General features: G+C 41.0%; 1 protein-coding gene across 4 annotated transcripts in view; it reads left to right on the top strand.

Moving 5' to 3' along the window:
- The window catches only part of fndc3a (fibronectin type III domain containing 3A), a 43,911-nt gene that overhangs the window by 8,401 nt on the left and 14,442 nt on the right, over window positions 1–21,068 (top strand). The window contains exons 1-11 of one of the 4 annotated variants that reach the window (XM_065960170.1): window positions 3,978–4,234; window positions 6,012–6,087; window positions 16,557–16,633; window positions 16,737–16,986; window positions 17,262–17,552; window positions 18,675–18,733; window positions 19,960–20,126; window positions 20,221–20,280; window positions 20,370–20,508; window positions 20,774–20,827; window positions 20,903–21,027. In XM_065960170.1, coding sequence (XP_065816242.1) covers window positions 4,223–4,234; window positions 6,012–6,087; window positions 16,557–16,633; window positions 16,737–16,986; window positions 17,262–17,552; window positions 18,675–18,733; window positions 19,960–20,126; window positions 20,221–20,280; window positions 20,370–20,508; window positions 20,774–20,827; window positions 20,903–21,027 — 1,310 coding nt within the window. In that variant the 5' untranslated portion in view covers window positions 3,978–4,222. Of the gene's footprint in view, window positions 1–3,977; window positions 4,235–4,561; window positions 4,710–6,011; window positions 6,088–14,836; window positions 14,954–16,556; window positions 16,634–16,736; window positions 16,987–17,261; window positions 17,553–18,674; window positions 18,734–19,959; window positions 20,127–20,220; window positions 20,281–20,369; window positions 20,509–20,773; window positions 20,828–20,902; window positions 21,028–21,068 lie in introns of those variants that run through there. The other 3 variants (XM_065960169.1, XM_020646301.3, XM_065960171.1) reach the window with 3 other exon arrangements.

Raw genomic sequence — 21,068 nt, 5'->3', positions numbered from 1 at the left:
GTCCAGAGTTTGCAGAAATTCACAAGTTTTTTAGAATCCTTGAGCTGAAACATAATGAGGTCTGATTGAACAGAAATGAGGAGTCTATCTGAATCTGTATCAGAGCCACTAAAGCATTTTACCTATCTAGCACCGGTTCCATATCAAAACATTGTGGTTTCTGTGAGGTACAGGAGATACTAAAAGTAAGATAAGTAAAACACTCTTCATGTAAGAATTCTGATTCATGTGGATGCAGGACACTGATTCTAATAATACATCTAAGGTTTATACTGCAGTGGCTTCAGAGCTGGACTACAGAATCTGTCATATTTGAAATCAGTTAACTGATTCGTCTGACCAAATGGAGAGAGAAATGTAAACATTTTTCTTTGGTAGTAATGTTAAAGTAATATAGCACCTTTTAAACATAATACAGTATACATTAAGATTGGATTCATCTCCAGTCACCAGTGGTTGGCTCATGATAATGAGTGTACCTAGACTTTGACTTGGAAGTTTATTGACTGAGTTAATAGAAGGCTGATGGAAAATACTGCGTGCCTCAGGTTTAAGACAACACTCAAGGTTGGCTGTGTGCCTAGACTTCAGTTTGGGATTCGTCTGATAAATATGTAAAACAGGTTGTATTCTCTATGACGACACATTGATAACAAATATTTATGAGGACCTTCTACGTCATAAACAGCTCTTGGAAAGATTTTATTTCCCACCAGTTGTTTCCTACTGTCTTGTCATGCAACGTTTCCAGGGGATCCTGGAGGGTGGAGGATCATCAAATTGCCCTAAATCACTATTACACACGTAAGCATATGCCCTCACCTGCGTTAGTTCCTGGCTAGTTCCGACACTGGCAGGATTTTCCCACTGTCGTTTGGCTCCTGTTTCCGGTCCACCCAGCTGCTATGTCACATCAACACGCAGTAAACAATTAGGAGGAACAAATAGTGAGAAACCTGAACTCTGAGTCACCGACGGCTGAGAAACGTCAGAGCTAACAGCCATGAACACAGAGAGCAGGCCCGTTCTCCAGGGTAATAAAACACAGCAGTAGCAGTCAGTGTGACATTGAGTGCTAATTGATCCATACTCTCTTTGCAAAAGGCTTCAGACACAGAGGGAAGTCTTTACAATGGTGGCAACTCTGGGACATACTGTTCTATGAATTGGTCGCAGTTTAAGAGATATTCATGGTTCCTGTTCTCTTTATATGTATTTCTCTATTCACAGCTCTGTTAATATCATACTTGTTGTGAATATGACACAGAAACAATCCCATGTTACAGGGCTTATTCAGCTGTGTGAAAAGCAACTGTTGCTGCATCCTTGTCTATCCACTTCCAAATACTAACAAATACAGTTTCATCTGTTTGTGACCTACACATTCAGTACTACGGTCAATCAGTTGTTCATCTGTAACTGAGGGAAATGTAAAACCTTGTATGTGCTCATATACTTGGTTAGTAAAACAGATTTGATTCTGGTTTAATAGGAGGGGCTTTTATTGGGCAGAGGTCTAAAATATAGGCTTGTGAGTCTTTCAATATCTCATGATTCTTGGGTCAAGATTAGATTGAAAACGATCCCTCATTCACAATACTTTCCTTATTTTAGAATCCTCTCCAGTTTGCTCTGCACCAAGAAGCTGCAAATTATTATTATTAGACATTTTAAAAAAGCACAATACAACATAATACAGTTTTCATATTTGAAGCATTTTTATTAGCTGATTGCAGCGTTGTAAATACAAAATGAAAAAAAAAAAAAAACTTAAACCAAGATAACAATTATTGATGCTTAACTCAAATTACTTTAATATGAATAACATTTGTGGGCTTAAGCCAGCTAGCTATATCTTTAATAGTTGCCAGTGGAAAAATTAGGTGATCATAAATCTTAACCCTTCTTTGTTGACGACACTGTCCAGAATTTGTCACGGGATCACTAAAGCGATGCCGTGTGTGTCGGTCAGCAATTGTTGGCATCTTAACTCCGGTTGGTGGCATATGACGTGAGCTTGTACATTTGAGTCGTTCACCAAGTAATTGACTTTCATTTTGCTGACCCGTATATGCCAGGTCAAGCGTCTTCTTACTCGGGGGAATATAGAATCTGAAGTACACCCTAACGCTTGTCTTCAGAGAAGACTGGACTGGCTGAGTGTCTTACTGCTTCAAAGACAGTGCAGGTAGTACGTTGGTGTGTTGGACGCAGCCATACATTACCGCTGCTGAGTGCAAGCTAAATGTTAGCAGCGTGACTGAGGAGCTTGGACCAACAAAATTACGAATTGTAGAAATTGGTAATTGTGGAGCTGATGTGAATCGATTTATCTTCACACCCCTATTATTTTGTTGTAAATGTAGTATTCTCAATTTTATTAGAGATAGTGTGACAGAGTGAGCCAAGTACATTTACACATACAGGGAATTTGTATTGGTGCAAAAACAGTTAACAAAGGAAATAAAGCGAAGTAGCAAGAATTTAAATCAAATAAAATATAAGAATGAGGTTAACTTAAGGATTGGTAGTTGCTTCTAGCATGTGGAGTCGAACAGCTCTAAGTTATTAAAAAATGTATTAAGCTTTCTCTGATGTAGGCAACTAAACCTTAGTACTGTAATTAATAGACACGTCAGGGGAACATTTAAAGGGTCAATTAAATATTATATCTTAACATGAAATTAATAAAAGTGCCTAACAGAGCTGAATATTAAAATTCTCAGATCAATAATCATGTTGGATAGCAGATTTAGTGGATGCTAAATAATAACCCCATGACTGCTTGTTCTACAGTACGTATAGTGTTTTGCTTATTTTGCCTACCATTCTTGTTCAAATGAATTTTTACTCCATATATCCCTTAAGTCATCTTAATTTATAATCCTGTCATGCTTGGAATTTAATCAGTAGTGCAAGCAGTTTTATAAGTCTAATCCCTTCAATCCATCTTTTTTTCATTAAACAGAGTAAAACAAATGGTAGGAAAGGATTTGACTTTGTGGAGGATATGCCATAACCACCCTTTGTTCAGCTATATCATTGACGCAGAGTATCTGCTAACTTGGCACATGCTGATCAAGTGATCAGTACTGTCACTTTAAGGAATGATCCATTCAGAATGAATGAGGACAGATGTTCAGAAGCAGTGAATACTTGCCGGCTCTGTTTATTGTGTCTCTGTACAAATAGTGCCCCTGTTTTGACTGTCAGTCGGCTGCTTTGTGATCTTTGAAGACAGAAGAGAACTGGAGGGTGCAATTGTCGCCAGCGCTGGAGCTCTGCAATTGAACTCCCACCACCCCATCTCCTCTCACATCGATCGGAGTATTAAGAGAGGGTGTATGGCATGTCGCTCTGTGAATGGGAGAGGGAGCCAGAGAGAGTATGAGGGGGAGGGAGAGAAGGAAGGGAGGGAGAGAGACTGTAGCGTAGTCGTATATGTCAGCCTCAGAAGCTGCGTGGGTCGTTCAGCTCCCTCACGCCATTGTTGATGTTTTGAAAAAAGGCAGAACAAAAGACTCCCCACGCTGTGGAACCCTTATACCTTTGCCGGCTCAGCTGTGCTATCATCACACCCCCGGTGGAATCCTTTTGAAATTAACCACATTAAGGAGCACAGCAGGCATTAACTGAGCTGGCACACAGTCAGTGACAGAGGCAAGAAGGAACTGAAAAGCAAACTGAGGCATCATCCCCTCCTTCAAATATTTGGTCCTGTTTTCTTGGGTTCATCCTCCTCCCTTTCCGAAGAGTGGCCACTGCTGATAAGGTTTCAATCCCTTCTCCAAAGGTTTGGCGCGGACATCGCCGTGGCTTATTTGTTGAAGGGGTTGCTGTGGATACTGACGGTAGGGAGGCTGCACTGGAGCCAGAGGCAAGAGTGAACAAGCCGCTGCAGTGAGTGCCGCTATGGAGCAGGCGAGGCTGAACCAGGCTAAGCAAACGTGAGATTAACGCCACACTTTCTGTGACGGCTTCATTCAGCGGGAGAGACTGAACATCATCCGCCTGCATAGCTCCTGCTGCACTCCTTGATTCTTTCTTGAATTTGTGCAAGAGTTCATGCAAGTGGAGCGTTTTAAAGGACCAGCCCAGCCAGATGTGTTAGCATCGGAGGTCATGTGATTTCTCATGAGGGTAGGGTGAAGTTGTGGAGGGTCTGTTAGACCCTGGAGCATCTGTGACTGTGTGAATAGCAACGCCTGAATGAGAGAAAGCGATGCGGGCAACAGTAAGTAGCAGTCAGAGCTTTTGCCAGCTCAATTTCATCCTTTTGATTTCATGCACATGGAATTAATTTGTCTGTCCTGATTTCAGATTAAACTTCCAATGTTGTGATTTAATTGTAGGGTAGTTGTTTACTTACTACAGAATGGGGTTTCACAACAAACATACACATACTCCAGACTGTGAAGTGCCTAGACTTTGATTCAATTAGACCTCCCTCGTCTATGCATCTCTCTCCCCCCCCCCCCCACACCACCACCATCATCCACACTGCTGACGCTGCTTGTGTGGGTGTGTATGCACATATGAGCTTCTGTGTGTGGCAGTCAAAGGGCTCTTTCCTCTCCCTGCTGAGCACATGAATGGGATCAGTGTCAGAGATGGAGGTGCTGATGATTTCTGTGCTTGAAGAGAACCATAGCCAGAGCCCTTTGCCAGGGGAATGTAGATTCTATGACAGCGACTTCCACAAGAGTGAGGTAACGAGCGCCCACACACATTGCCGGGCAACAAAAATCTAGTCATGTGTGTTATTTTGGAGTTGATGAGAATCAGCCAAGAGTGATGGATTTAGATAAGGCAGGGGGAGAAGCATCAGGGTATATTATTCTTTATTGACATAATCAGACCTGTTGATTAGAACAACATTGTCTTCACAACTATTTAATCTTTTTTCTGCTGTTGTCAAAAGAAGGTTACATTATTACTAATGTTAAAATGGTCATAGATTCTTTTTTTTACTTTACCTTTTTCAGCTCTGATGCTCAAGTCTTTTGTAATGAAAGAAGCAGCATGACTCAGTGTAGGGTAGCAGTGGGTACCTGATATTTCCAACAGAAAAGATGAACTCCAGTAAAAGGTATAAGATAGTGTAGATCACAGAATTGTAAAGCTCATTGTTGGTGCTCAAAACTCAAGGCAAATTCAACACATTATGAGAATGAACATTTCCATTACAAAGCTTCCTTTCTTTGGCAATTATGAGTTTTCCATGTTTCAAGATCAAAAAGCATGCTAAAGGTGGTTTGAAACTATGGTGACTTCTTTCTGTCTTACCTTTAAGCAACACGATGAATGATCCTTAAATGTACAAGTTGTTGTTCAAGTAATGCATATACGAGCACAGATCCAAGCTGCCTGATTCAAACTGCACTCTTTCAGAAACAATCCCAGATTCTAAGGATGCTATCTCTTGAATCTGATGAAGCTGACACTGATCATTCCAGGATATAATATTGAATCAGGACAAGCGTTCAACACTGGAAAGAAAACTATTTTGCCATCACCACAGCCCCAATAGTCCATCAGTCTTATTCTCAGTGAATGTCTTCCGTTGTTTTGTCTCTCATAACAGCTTTGATAGACTTCCTGTCTGATACCAATTGGTGTTATGTAAAGTGTTTTTGGTTTTTATTTATCCTGGGATGTTTCTGTTTCTCTCATCTGCCTTTTCCTAGTGTCACTTACAGCCTAGGCATTGCAATAATGATTTTAATAAAGAGATGCTGTGACTTTTGTCCCTCTATGATATTCAGTTAGCTGTGTTGTCAGTGTAACACTACACCATTGGGTGCTTTAACAGAAATGTAGCAGTTTGTTTTCCCACTATGGCTGTAGAGGGAAATTTGCGAGATCTTGTGTTTGTACAACACTGGAGCAAGTTTTACAGACAATCTGCAGCTTCTGTTTTGTTTTTGTGTTTGGACATGTTAGGTTGTTTACAAAAAAGTGTAAAAGTTAACATGGATAATAAGATAAAATGTTGCTTTGTCTCTCCACAGGTAATCCTGGTGCAGGTAAACCCAGGTGAGGCCTTCACTATTCGACGAGAGGATGGACAGTTTCAGTGTATCACAGGTGAGAAAGCTGCCCTGTTTTTACATGTAAACTTCTAGCAGTGTGAGTCTGGATCTGATGAAATCCAGTTGTAATGAAATATTTTTCTGACATGTAACACAGGCTCATTGCATTGAACAGTACCAGTTCTGGTGCTAGTTTTGCTGTGCAATGTTACACGTCGTGTTGTGTATCTTTTGGGCACAGCTTCACTGCTCCAGCAGAGAGTGCTCCAGAGAGAGAAGACAGCATTTTGTCAGTGTGAGTTTCAGGTCATTGTGACCACAAGACAAATGCCTTTTTGACTGCACTCTTGACAGAGCTGCTGAAAGCTGTGGGAATGTATGGCTCACTTAAAATGCTGTGTTCTCAGCTTATGCCTTGAAGCTAAGAAACATGTCTAAGTATATGGAAAATAGACCAGGGGATATAGTTTAGAGGCATCCATAAGTATATGCCATAATAATCTTTGTTTTTTTCCCCTGATACTGAGCGAATAAGAAAACAACATGGGAGAAACTCAAGGCTATGTATAATAGAAGAACAACCTTTTTCACTATACATCCAGCTTTACACTTACACAACAAAATAATCACATTTTGGTTTTTTTCTTGGCTACGATTTAGCCTGGAATGATTGATTTTGACTATTAAAATGGTAATCTAAATCTTTCTAAACCTCTATGTTCCCAGCGTTCCCCCTCACCTTGATTCATTCAGCTTCTTTCAGTGTGTACACAGAAAAGGGGGGAGGGGCTTTGCCAGGAAGCATTGACGTATTTTTACAGAAATGATGACAGTGATGTCTCAGAGTCCCCAGACAGCTCATTGACATAACTGCATCTTTTGTTTCAGCCGGCATGGAGATATATACATCATGGAAGATTGGGTTTTATGAGTGTAATATGATTTTCCACATTAATGCATCCACTTTATTTTTATTGATGTTTTCATTACAACGCCACCGGTCATACAGAATGTGTCACCCCCTGTATTTTTTTCCTGGACTCTCTACTCTTGTGTCAGAAAAACAAAACAAGAAACAATGAGGTCATTTTTTTACTCATTAGCCCCTGTTCTCTGAATGTCATTTGGCATGCTTCTCATTGCCTTAATATGACAGGTAATAATATGAACTGTGTGATGATAGACTATAATAGTGAATATATACATATGGTATAATTACAGTATGGTGGTAGTGGAGTTGGGACAGAAAGGCGGTGTTTGAGTAAGATTTGTTACACATTCTTATTTACCCTGATGACAGTCATTTCCTTTTCTTCAATTGTTGGTGATTGCGCTGGCTTTGTGACAGCGACAATGAAGTCTGGCTCCGATACGCCTCTGACACTGTGAGCGGAAGACAGCTGGAGTATTTGTAGGAGGCAGAGCTGTGGGGCCATAATTGTAAACGATTATGATAAACATGATTTGCTTTGCTTTTAGGCTCATTCTATGGACATCCTTCAACATGTTGACATTTCTGTGAACTCAGGCCGTGTTTTTTTTTTTTTTTTTTTTCACTTTTACATTCAGTTTGATTTGATAAATAAAAGTACAGCAAACTGAATGATGGCTACTTCACAAGGGTTTGTGAGTTTCTGTCCTGGATGACCACAGCTTGTTGTTACATGACCTTTCAGCATAAATTTGATGACTTGTATTTCTTGTCTGTATCCTTGGACTGTGCCCTTTCTTCATTGGGGACAATAGGGATGTTCAATAGGACTCAGGCATCCAGGTTTAAATGACATAGGCTCAAAGTCAGTGGTATAAAGTGATGCTACCCAGGCAGGGAGCCATCATACAGTTCACTCACGCAGGGACTCTTCTCCCTACTCCTGTCTGACTGAGCTCCCACACCCGACCTCCCATTATGAGCTGAGTAAACCTTCCTAATGGGGAGCGAGTATACATGGTCGCTCCATCAGAGGAGAAACAAAGAGCTGAGAGGTGCCACATAGATCAGTGTGACTGCTACTAACTGGCCTGTCACAGGCTGCACTCTTCTCTCAGTGACGTGAATAGAGGGATGACTCACCGCTTGCAGTGCAAGGAGTGAGGAAGATGAGTGTGTGTGCGGGCATTCATGTATGCACATGTGTTTAGTTTGTTTGGTTTGCTGTGTGTATACAACAACATACTCTCCCTGTTCACTACAGTGTCTGTTGTCCATATGCATGCTTTCAGCTTTCACCCTAGTATTTTCTGACAGGGACAGTGTGACGCTGTTCCAGAGACAGGACAATCTGGTGTAATCAAATTTCTGAGGGTTTGCTCCATTCCACACCAATTTGTGTATTCAGTCTGTATTTTTAGCAGCTGGATGTGCGTAATACTAATTACTATGCTTTAGTGCATGACAGCCTGCCTAATATGAACAGACAGTCTTGTAAAATGCAGTTTATAGAAGGCATTTGCCTTGGTGATATCTGCCTTGGTGGAGAGGCCTTGAGCAAAGGAGGCTAATTATAGTGGCCATTTAGCATCTTCCTGCTCCTGCTATCCTCTTTGCCATAAGGGGAGTTCTGTATGTGAATGGAGAAGTCCTTACAGCTCCAACCGAGAACCCCCGGCAGCCCCCTGGTTCGGCCTTAATCAGCCTCTGCCACTGTAGATTTGTCAGCTTTACCACTGGCACCAGGTGAAAGACCACCTGATAATCTCTGTGACTGATGAGGCAAGTCCTCATAAGGACCATCGGGTTGATTAGATCTGCTGCTCCATCTGACTTAGGCTGTGGCCCATTCACATCTCTTTGGATGTTTCAGTCTCTGGTTGGTGGCTGAAAGCACCGTCTAGTTCCACTGGGCTTATCTAGCCTGATAGAGATGTGCTTTCTCTCTCTAAAGCCAAGACAGTCATTCAGTCATTCTGGCATCTCAACAGGAAGCTAAAGACTGTGCGCACATTTGGATGTGAACACTTGGCTCAGTTTTTGGCCATAATTCCAGTGTCCTTCTGAATGTTTCTCTGTTAGATACTGGTTGGTCAGTCAGCCCATCTATCTGTCCTTCTTTTACGTTATAGCTGATTAAAATTTCTCCTCTCATTCATCTCTGTGCTGCAGATAATTTCCTTCTATTTCTCAGTATTTATACCCTAGCCTGGAAAAGCCTTTAGAAAGTTGTACTTCTAAAATAGACATTCTTCACCATGTTTCTGTTTTGCCCTGGAGAAGACCCTGCGTGTTCGAAACCAGTTTGGGTTTTGTTCATGGTTGTTACTATTTTAACCATATATGGCCTGAATAAATTAAGGCATTTTAACTATATCCTTGGCTCTAGCAAGAGTGCCTGAACTGAAACAGCAGTGTGGCTTCCCTCCTATCTTTTCGATAAGGTACTGGGATGACACTTATCTTAGGACAGTCTCTCCTGCAGCTCACTTGCTTTGTTGCGTTTAATTTTACACACACAAAGTTTTACAGAAAAGTTACTTAACAAATGAAGAGAGAAGAGAGAAATTCAAACCCAGCTGTCATTCTAGTGGGTGTGGATGTCAGATTTTCAGTTGCAGAAAGGACCCACCCTTGTCTGATATTGGAAAGAATGTTTTTATATGTTGTTAATGGACTATCCAGTCCAAGATATGCGATGAGCTTTAATCAGTATTTCAAAGATTTTCTTCACATCTCGGTTTAAAGTAAAGACTGCAAAGCCCCCCTACTTGAGAAATTATTGGTGTTTTCACAAATGAGCAAAACTCCAGAAAACACACTGCATGTGTGAACGTAATCAGCCAAACGTTTCACCCTGCCAGCCCAGCCCCCTATTCAATTTTCCACAGGAAGTCTGCGTGAGCCGATGTGATAACACTGCAGAATATACTAATATTGTCCCTATATTTGTTAAGTAATATCCTGAATAATGTCATTTTCAGAAATTTCACTGTATGCTAGAGGGAGGAGGTAATGCTGTTTATATTCTGCATCTGATGTGCAACCTTTGCAACCAAAATGTTTTCTGTTTCCAAGTAATTATGTTCTTCTACAGTCTTTCGTTGATACTGAGAATATGTTGAACTACACGTAGCATTAATACATAAACTGTCATAATAGTGTTGGACTCTGTTTCTTCGCCCGCCATTTCCGCGTCATTCATTTACATCATGTCCTGCCCGCTGAGACCCCTTTCCGACAGGGATAGTGTCCCACTCTGAGAATATTTCAGGGGCAAAATGCTTGAAATTTTCTATAAATTTTCAGGAGTGCATTAGTGAAAACAGCTTTATATATTTATATACACATTTGCCACATTAGCATATGATTTCTCTACTCCTCACCTCCTTAACATAACACCGAATACATGCACACAAACATGTGCGTGATGATACACACACGCACAGGCGCGGTCCATTCACAGCTTCTGCAGTGTGTAGCTCCAAGAATGACTGAGCTTGTGACTCATTCTCCCATTGCTGTGTTCATACCATGCGGGAGGGAGAGAAAGGGTAGAGAAGATGAAGAGAGGGAGGAATGCTCTAAAAAAGCTTTTGTTTTTCTTCTAAATTTAGTCAAGGATGGGATGTCCAGACTATGTTCATTCAGCCGTTTGTGTACTTGTGAAATAATCAACTTCGATGGGTTTGTGCGGTTATAGCTTCTTGTTAAAGGGGGGGGCATGGTTTTAGGGTGAAATCGTCATATCCTGAACAGAGCAATATCCTTTTTCTGTTTGGTTGAGGGCAGCTGCACCAGTGTGATGTTCTGTAATAAACACAAGCGTGAAGGTTACTGATTCCTTCCCCTCCTGTAAACGTCAGTAATGCCAGCGGGGCCGCAAGAAAACATGCGTTAGTCTTAAAATATCCGGGATTCACACAGAGTCATCTAACACCTAAGAAAATCTCCACTATTATTAATGTGTTCTGTTTTTAACTGTCTAGCTTCTTCCCTTCTGTATTCACATAGATCATCACTGAATGCCTGTTTACTGATTTCCACTTGCTTCAGTCCTTTTTTTTGGTTGGCAGGGGTTGGATGCTAACAGGCATGTTGTGAGGAAGTAGCCAAGCGGAGGAAAAGAGAACACATCCTTCCTAATCTGCTAATAGAATGTTACGCTTACTGAAAATTACTACCCCCTTAATTAATTGAAGATCTTTCCTGCCTGCAAGGGAAATGTGCCATTCCATGCTTTTAACAGAAGTGTTTACTCGTGTTATCACCTGAATTACAAGGTTAGGAATTTAACTTTCATTGAGGCCTTTTTTGTGTTATTGACAGTTCAGTTCTTAGCCTCTTTCCCTGGCTCAGTTGTGATTATTAGCCTCTGTCAGTTAGTCTGCTCATCCTCCCTTGCCTATCCTCTCTCTCGTCTTTATTTGAGGATGGAGGCAATTTATTAGCTCTAATTAATAATCAAGCCCGCTCCATCTTTATAGGCTCACAGTTCATCATGTTGCCATTGAGAGCTTATTGAAAGCTCCCATATGGAATCACTCTGTCTTACTACCCATCTCACTCGTGTCCTCCTGTCTTTGTTCAATTTTCAGTCTTTTCTTAACCCAGCCAGCCTTCCTCTAACTCATCTTCTCTTGCGTCTTTTATTCTCTGTAGCTAATTGAGGGTTCATTCGCACATCCGATTAAACCTTGCAGTTTGCTTGGATTGTTGCTTTCAGAGCCACGTCTGGCAGTTTTCCTCCATTTTCAGTGTGCTTTAGTTAAACCTGCGTAAAGCCCCACTTGTTTGTTAAGATCTATATTTTCCATGGAGAGGAAACAGGTGTGTGCTTAAAGTGTCAATACCATGCCTGTGCATCTGTGTGTGGACACATGTCTGGCCTTTGATGTGTTGTCCTCTGCTTCTTTCACCCAACCTGAACAATTATCCCCATCTCCCCACATTTACCTCCCAACCCTGCTTTTAGACAAAGACACACTGCACCAGTTGATCCTGTCGGCCCGCCTCCAGAGGCGGGGAGGTGAGGATGGGTTATGTGATGTTGACGGGAGATGATGGTGTTTCCTAAGTGTTGCCTAGTCTCTGTTTACACTTGCAAAACAGGCAGCTTGTTTGTGGCTATTCCTGGCTCAGTATCAGCCTGCCGTTTTGTGGAGGAGGACTGATGTTTTTCTCGTGGCTGCTTCCTCTGGAAGGCTGGCACTCCACGGCCACGTCAGCACAACCAATGCTCCAGTTGACTCAAGGGGAGGGTGGTAGACGGGGGAGGGGGATGTGGCCTTTTCTATCTGATCTCTGTCAGCTCTCGTGCGTCAGTCTGATGTAAAAGAGTGGGTGTTTTTTTTCCCCCATTCTCCACCCTACCTCTCTCCTCTTTTCCTCTCTCTCTCTCACTCCCTCTCTAAGATGTGTGTGGCTCCCCCATCCTTCCTCCCTCGCCCTGTGCTTTCTGTTTGTCCTCTTCTCTTTGCACTCTCCAAGGGTACATACTAAACCTTCTAAACAGACAAACCGTGGCATGTAGAGTGCTAATGTGATTCATCAGATTTCCTGTTAGTCAGCATTGGCTCTTACTGGAGTCGTTCAAATCAGTCATTAGACAGGTGCACAGCGGCACCTGCAGTAAGAGCGCCATCATTTATTAGTCTTAAAGTGAGTGGAGTTAACAGTACATACTTTGAAATCCCACGCAGATGATATTATCTGAAATCAATGAGAGCAGAAGCAGTGTGACTGTCATCATTCTGGTTGATCTCCTTCATGCTCACTGAACTGAGATTTTTGTTCTCACACAGGGAAATGAGACCTTGTATCAGTCTGCTGGCTCGATGAACTGAGAGGGGCTTCAAAGCTTGTTGCCCTTTTTGATTTTAGTATCAGAGGCCCACCTGCTATCTGTCTCATCCAATTATGTTTATTAGCAGCTAGACTCATACAATATATGTCAATAATCTTTTGCAGGGGTAAATTGTGACCAGCAAATGCCTAGTTGGCTGAATTTATTTTTTTGCTTGGATTCTTAGATTCACTTTTAGATGCATGGTATTGTAAATAATATCCTCAGCTAGGGTTGTCTCAGTTTTAACAATCAGGAAAGAAGTAGTTCTATGTTGTGAATTATTATGGGATCATGTGTGGTGTTACCCAGTGGGCTCTGAAGTCCTTGTTTGTCACAGAATATGCAGCAAACAGCAATGAAGAATGCCCCATCATCATGTAAAAAATACAATCTATACACTCTTCACTCTATGAAGTATCATCTGGTGTTTCTTGAGTTTCCATGGAAAGTAAATACAACTAATGACAAAATGGAAAGGGCACCGATAGCCTAGCCATTATATCGTGCGTCCACCTCGGGCCGTTTGCTGCATGTCATCCCCCACTCACTCCTTCCAACATTTCCTGTCTCTCTCTTCAGCTGTCCTAACTTATGAAGGCAAAAAGACCCAACAATATAACTTGCATTTGAATTAAAATGCAGGGACACCTTTCTCCTGCTTTCAAAAAAACCTTATATAATACTAATGATAAGAATAACAACACAAAGTCATAAAGTCAGGTCAACATGAATATAAGCTCAGCTCTGTCATCCTAACCAGTGTCAACAGTTGACCCATGTCCCCCACTGTTCCATGAATTTTAGCACAGAACTGACTGTAGCCCTTATGACCACAGACTCAATCAATAGATCTATCTAGTACAAATTCATAACAAATGTTATGAAGACATTTAAAGAAAAGCAGTTCCAGACCATACTCTTTATTATTTTATCTGCAGAGACCCAACATAAATTCAGCATGAACACAATAATTGGCGACATTTAGAAAAGTAACAGTGGCAAGGAAAAAAATCCTGCTAACAGGCTGAAACCTTGAGCAGAACCAGACTCATGTTGAACATCCATCTGCTGTGACTTTGTTGTGACAGAGAAACAAAAACAACAGATTCATTCTATTTCTGTAATGCCAGTAACAATGTAAAACGTATGTGGTTTATTAGCAGGAACGACAAAGTATAATGAGAGACCAGTCTAATATTAACATTAAAAGCTATAATGATGGAAACATGTTGTTTTAGCAGCTGAGTAGAGCAGCTCTAAGATTCACATTAACAATTATAATAGTAACATTAAACATGACAGATATTAACATTTTTTTAAAGATTATTTTGGGTCTTTGATGCCTTTATTGTACACAGGACTTGTGGAGAGAGTAGGAAATCGGGATGGAGGGGTTGGGAAATGCGGAAAAATGCAGAGGGTCCTAATCAAACCTGGCCCGCCTGCGATCCAGAATTACCTACATGTCAAGGGAGCTCAGGAACTCACATCAAGATGTATGCTTAGTACCTTAAATGATCCATAAAGATCCTACAAAATGGACATGATATTACATTTTAGTTTTTAAGTGTTACTTTTTATGTGGTTTGTAAAAAGCTGCAGTAAATGCCCGTCGCCTGCAGCACCCCATACAATAGTTCACTTACTTTGTCTTATACTACCCTCTCTTCAAATGTTTCAAACTGGTTCTTTGATAGAGAAGGTCAGGGCTAATGAAGATGACTTTTCACTGAATAATAGCCGCTTCACCTACCTTTGTGGTTTACTTAACACTGTTACAGTTTCAACATCGACTCAGTGTGTCTGGTTTGGTAAATACAGGAGTGAAGGAGAGACTCTGAATGGTGCCTTATATATGTATTCTGTATTTCCTTATCCATCTATTACATCTTATATTTTATATTATATCCTCCTTTTTATATCCCCACTGTTTCTCCTGAAAGTTGGAATCTGGACTTTAGCACAGAGGGGCTGGTGCTGTAGTTTAGAAGTAGGAGGTTTCAATGAATCATGCCACAGGCCAAAGGACAACCTTTGTAGTCAAGTGCCTGTTATGGCTGCTCAGTTAGAAGTGCCTTTACTCTTCTTACGCCAGCTTTGACAACATGAAGGAAGTCAATTCCTCCAACAGGCTGCCAGGAGGTCAGTGTGTGTGTGTGTCTTTTTGCTCCTCTGCATGACATCTGGTGTTGGGGCCCTAGTGTTTACGTCTTAGGTTTGTAAGAAGAGAAATGTGCGAATCTGCAAACCTGGCACAGAGGTCCCTCTCTTTCCCTCTTTCCCTCTCTCCCAGGCTTTCTGCTGAGCTGTCACTTCTCTGAGCTGAGCTAAGCCGCAGCACTGGCCCCTACAACAGAGCCACGCAGGAAACTTTGTTGTTCCTCAGCACTTTTCTTCTTGCATTTGCCAGTGTTTTAAAAATGCATTTCTCTGCCTTTTCTTACTCAGACGTATTAAATAAATGAAATTGTCATTGAGAATGCAGCTGGTTTTGTGAAGTGATTCAGCTATATGCAAATTTCTACTGACAGAGGCAACATGGGGGTTTGCTCTATTAAAAACCAGCCTAGTGTCACATGTCTTAGTTGGCAAAATGGGAGGAAGTCTTCCTGTTGTCAACTGTTACAGATGTCATATCCATTTATTATCTGTATAGAAAGTTTGGCTGTATTGGCAGTTGGAGCAGCTGGATAATGCAACAAAACAAAAGATAAACAACTGAACTGAATTCATTCTTTGATTAAAAACAATAGAATACTGACGAAACACTGTCTTCTAAAATGTTTGGAGAGAAGCCAAGACTCATCTGAAAACCAAGTTAAAGCTCCTGTTAGGAACTTTTACCTTGTGTTGATTTTGGCACCCCTGTGGATAAAGCGCTACCTTTTATCTATTTGCTGATCTTTTCCTGTACATGCACAAAATGAATTGGGGTTTTGGTCAAAAACACTCTTTTCTTTAGCGTCTGACACCTTCCCCTTGGCAGAGGATACAGGCATATAAATTGACCATATAGAAACAGAAAATGTTCCTTAATTGCCTCATTTTCTATAGTAGCTCATAAAGAGGCATATGCATTAATTCCAGTGTTTTTCATGACCAGCTCATAAAATGTTATTTAATGTCTGTTTTTTAAACATTGCTGTACATATATAAAGAACACAACTTCAGAAGGTCAACACTTTTTTTTTTATTTTTTATATTCAGGTCTAATTACAGATTTTTTTCCTCAACTGTTTAAAGGTTCTTGTTTAAATTGAACATATATTTTTATCCCTGCATGGGTTATGTACATTTCTTGTGTAAGTCTTTTTTTAATTGCACAGGTTTAAGTTTGATTCATCTAGGGGTATTCTTTAAATCTTTTTTTCGGGTTAATATATATGTATTGGTGGGGGGGGGCGTCGGTTTTGTAGTTAATTTGTAACAAATGTTTCATGTCATGTACGTCTTTGTAACCTGCTACCCTCGATCAATAAAGTATCTATCTATCTATCTATTTATCTATCTATAATTGTACAGCTCAGAGCTTTAAAAGTAGCACATAAGGTTTGTGCAAATTTGCTTGTGAGAGATATATTTTTGCCTCAAAAATAGTAGAAAGTGACCACGGCGTTAGTGATTCTGGTCGGACTGGGCTTGAAGTTTCAGCCCCTCCTCAAATTCTCGAAATACGTTTTAGCACAGATAAAACGTTTGTAGCCCTAAGGGAGAGTGTTTGATCTTACTCTCACTTTCCCAACAGGTCCTGCTCAGGTTCCCATGATGTCTCCAAATGGTTCAGTGCCTCCAATCTTTGTGCCTCCTGGATACGTATCACAGGTATAATGCTATTTTCACTGCAATTTTTCTGACTGGCATCTTGTTGGACTCGGAGCAGCTTTGATATCTGCCTTCCTTTGCACTTGTTTTTTTTTCCTCTTAGATCATAGAGGAGAATGGAGTGCGGCGGGTTCTGGTTTTACCTCAGCAGCCAGAGTTCCACCCAGGCGGACACTCCCCTCTCCACCACCCTCCACCTCCACCCCATGCCCACCTGCCTGCCTTTATCCCACACCCTGCCATGATGCCCCCACATCCCCATCTGTACTCGGGCATGGCGGGGGGTGTTGGCGACATGAGCTCTCAGTACATCTCCCAGTACCATCCAGCTCATATCCACTCACCAGAGCAGGGTGAGTCGGATTTAACAGCATCAGTTTTGTTAAGATGTTATTTATATGAATTCAACAGTTCATTTTTTGGCACACTTTAGGTAAACAATCTTTCAGCCTCTTAATTTTAGGGAGTTCACTTAACTCCAGCACAGGATATTTGTATGCCATGTCATCTGTACGTACTTGTGATCTTGCCAATTATTGACCTGCCTCTCTAGCTGCCTGACACAACTTTTCTTACTCATGGTGGCACCTGTACTAACTCATAAGTGTTCCCTTCTTCTTCTCTGCAGACTCCCACTCCCAACACGGACGCCCGCCATTTGTTCACAGAGATGACAGAACAAGCAAAACATATGAGCGTCTGCAGAAGAAACTGAAGGACCGTCAGGGAGGCGGAGGAGGAGGGCCCGTGAAGGACAGCCCTCCCTCTTCACCACAGAAGACTTGTAGAAGTCCCCAAACAGTGGACATTCACAACGGCGTCGGAGGGAAAGGGCTGGAGGCGGAGCAGGGGCAACCCAGCCATGCAGTGGCCAGCTCTGACAAGCAGACAGCCAGAGGAAAAAATGGAGAGTCGGGAGGTAAGGAAATTTAAAGGGTAAAGGTTTGTTGAGCTTTATAATTTGGCTGACTCACAACAACCTCCGGAAGTTGGGAGCATGTTGTGTTTAGAACACTGGGAACAGTGCCTCATTAGGGGCAGCAGCTGGTGGCAGCAATGGAACAGAAATATGGCCAAAAAATGTTCTTGATTACATGAACTCTTACTGCTCATTAATCATAGAGTTTGAAAAATTCTACTTGGCAATAGCCGTGCATAATTGAAGAACTACTGTAAATACTTGAAGTGGAGGTAAAATATTTTCAGCCAAAAAGATAAAAGACCTCATGAAGATTGCTGAAATGTGAGCAATGTTTGTTTCTCCATCTTATTATGAACCATTCGTATGCCACGTCATCTGCACGTACTTGTGATCTTGCCAATTATTGACCTGCCTCTCTAGCTGCCTGACACAACTTTTCTTACTCATAGTGGCACCTGTACTACCTCATAAGTGTTCCCTTCTTCTTCTCTGCAGACTCCCACCGTTATGAACCATTATACATTAATTTGTCCTTGGATATTGCTTGGAGAAGGGAGTTGAAGTTTAAAATTTAGTTAGAGAAGAGTACCCAAGCATGGGAACTTTCTCCCATAGCAAAGAAGTGTGAGGCTATTTTTTTTAGCTATTTTAACTATTTCCTTTTCTTTGTACCAGAATTAAACTCTTTGTTAAACCTGCTGATTGCAATGTTAATAAGTATCTGTGATTGAAAAAATAAAATACAGAGTAAATAAGTCCACAGACTGCAACAGAAGGTTACAGTTCCTTAAATATGAATGAAAGGCATCATTGTAGATGAGCTTGAAATAATAGTATAGTTTTACCACCTTAAATCATTGACTATGTGGTGCAAAGTCACCCCATTGATACACTGTGAGAAACAGCACACAGACATGATGTTTAGAAACGTCACAGTAAAGAAATAGATATGTCCATGCACACAGAATCCAGAAGTAACAATAACAATCACAGAACAGAAACGTTTCACTTATTTATATAGAAACCAGCACATTTCTAAATGCATTAAGCATTTCTTCTTCTTCCTCGTGTAAAGACAGTGATGATTTCTATCATATCTAACTGGATTTCTCTCCTCAGAGCTGGATGAAGATGCTCAGGCCCTGCAAGCACTTTTGAGCACCATCAGTAAACCAGTGGTTAGTATTCACTCGACTCATTTTATTTGTTTTCTTAAATCTAGTTAACACAGTTTGCATGTTTTTAGATGTCTTTATTAGTGCTTCGTTTATGGAAATCTGTAATGATGCAAATGTGTTGCACCATTAAACATTCTATTAACGTTGATGATGATTTATTGCTGACGTCTTGCTAATGGAGTCAAAGCTCCTGACTAGCATTCATGTGGGGATTTCTATTTCTAAATGTGCCACCAAGCTACTATTCAAGCAGAGACTAAAAGTTTTGAGCTTTGCTTTAAATAAATACTCATTTAACTTATAATATTTACTAAATCTAGAGCTCTCTGACCTTTTTATGTTTGAAAATCTTTTTTGTGTAATGTGGATAAATAAAAATGAGAACAGGTGTTTGAACACTATGATACTTGCATTGGCTGTTTTCACTTTGTGTATGTATATTGTATCTGTCCCTAACAAATAAGTAAATAACAGCAGGGGAATGGGAATATTTATAACTAGAAATAGAATTTCTCTGACCTCATATAAGATGGGATTTGTCATACATTGCCTCTTAGGTCTGATGTTCTTGTAGAAGTAGAGAAGCAAGGCTGTTGAAAAGATGATGACTAAAGTAAAGGGAAGGTGTCTTATACAGGGAAGGTTAAGCTTCAATGGAAAGTGGATTTTTCCATCCTTCTGCGACACTGGTGTGTTAAAGGACTGAGAATGTAACTGTGGGAAGTAAAGGAGTGAGGTGGGCCCCTGAGGGCACAGACAAGGAGGTGGTACAGACCTGACTTGATTGAGTTCTTCCACATATGAATCCCCCCTGCAGTGTTTCTCAGGCTATTTTTAAACCACCTCAAAACAGAATGAAAAATATCAGGGTTGCACAGCACATCCCTGCCAAGTGCTGAAAACATTTTCCCAACGTGGCATCAGCCTCAACATTTTGATCTCTTTTTTTTTTTTTTTTTTTTTTTTTTTTCTTATTTCATTTACCAAGCCATGATTTTCTTGGGTTGGTGTTGGAAGTTAAAAAAAAAAGTTCTTATTTATAAGAAAGACTGAATAAAATGAGGCAGGGATAATAAGCTGACCCATTGTTGACTTTGGCTTATAGCACAAACATAAAGAAAAGTCATGTTGCAGTTGCTTTTGTCAGAGCTATTAAGTGTTCATTCCATGTCTGTGTTTGATGGTGTGTAGAGACTTGATAAGGATCCATCAAACTTTCATTACAGGTGTCAGACATCCAGGCAAGAGAAACATTAGTGAGCTGGAGTGCTCCAACCAGGCCAGAGAGTGAGAACGGTAATGTGGAAGAAGACTGTAACCTCCCTGAGCCCCTCAGCTACGAGGTCTCAATCTCTTTTAGTGGAAAGGATGGGAAGTACAAGAGCATGTACTGGTGAGCATTAGCAAGATGCTACAAGGCCTATTACCAACTATTGTTAGGTATTTTCTTGAGACAGTTCTTCAAATTCTCTTTTCCTTTGATGCAGTGGGGAAGAACTAAGTGCTACTTTGGAAGACCTTCGACCAGCAACAGACTATCATGTCAGGTTGGTTTTGACCTCCACCTTTGGCCTGTTTTTTAATGTACTTTTAATGTCCGAGGAACATTTTGAAACCACTGCTCTTCTTTCCTCAGGGTCCAGGCCTTGTGTAACTGTTTACAAGGAAGCCCATCTGAGGCTGTGAGCTTCACCACTATAAGCTGTGAGCCAGACCCTCCCAATCCTCCAAGGAAGGCCAGTGGGACCAAGAACACACTCGTTCTCCAGTGGAAGGTAAAAACGGTTGATTAATGGATTAGGGATTTCAATCCATTTTTCCAAGGTAGACTGCAGTCTGGGTGTTATAAAATGTGTAATAGGAAGCCATAGTTCTGTTAATACAGGTGTTGTTTGCAATACCTACCACCAATTTATATGCATACTTGAGAAGCCTTACTGTCGGAGAAATGGGATGATGTCAAAAAAGGTCTCCTGCACACTGGCTTTTGGTGCCATCCTCAAGTGGCCAGTCATTGAACTTTGTGTGCTTTATCTACAGGCTCCGTGTGACAACGGTTCCAAAATCCAAAACTACGTTCTGCAATGGGATGAGGTAATTACTCTTAATGAGAAAGCAACTTTGATTTAAAGTTATTGTAACTGAAACTAAAGCCTTTGTTTTCTGAAGGGGAAGGGCACTGGGATTTATGAACAGTGCTACTACGGCCCTCAGAAGCAGTACAGAGTGACCAAGCTTTCTCCAGCTTCAAGATACGCCTTCCGCCTTGCAGCAAAAAATGACATGGGTGCAAGGTAGGAGCCTTAACATGCTAGATATTCTCCTGAATGAACCC

Source organism: Labrus bergylta, chromosome 11 (genome assembly GCF_963930695.1).
Source record: "Labrus bergylta chromosome 11, fLabBer1.1, whole genome shotgun sequence".
Lineage (NCBI taxonomy): Eukaryota > Metazoa > Chordata > Actinopteri > Labriformes > Labridae > Labrus > Labrus bergylta.
The sequence above is the reverse complement of the archived record's forward strand: the minus strand, read 5'-3'. Positions and strand labels throughout refer to the sequence as shown.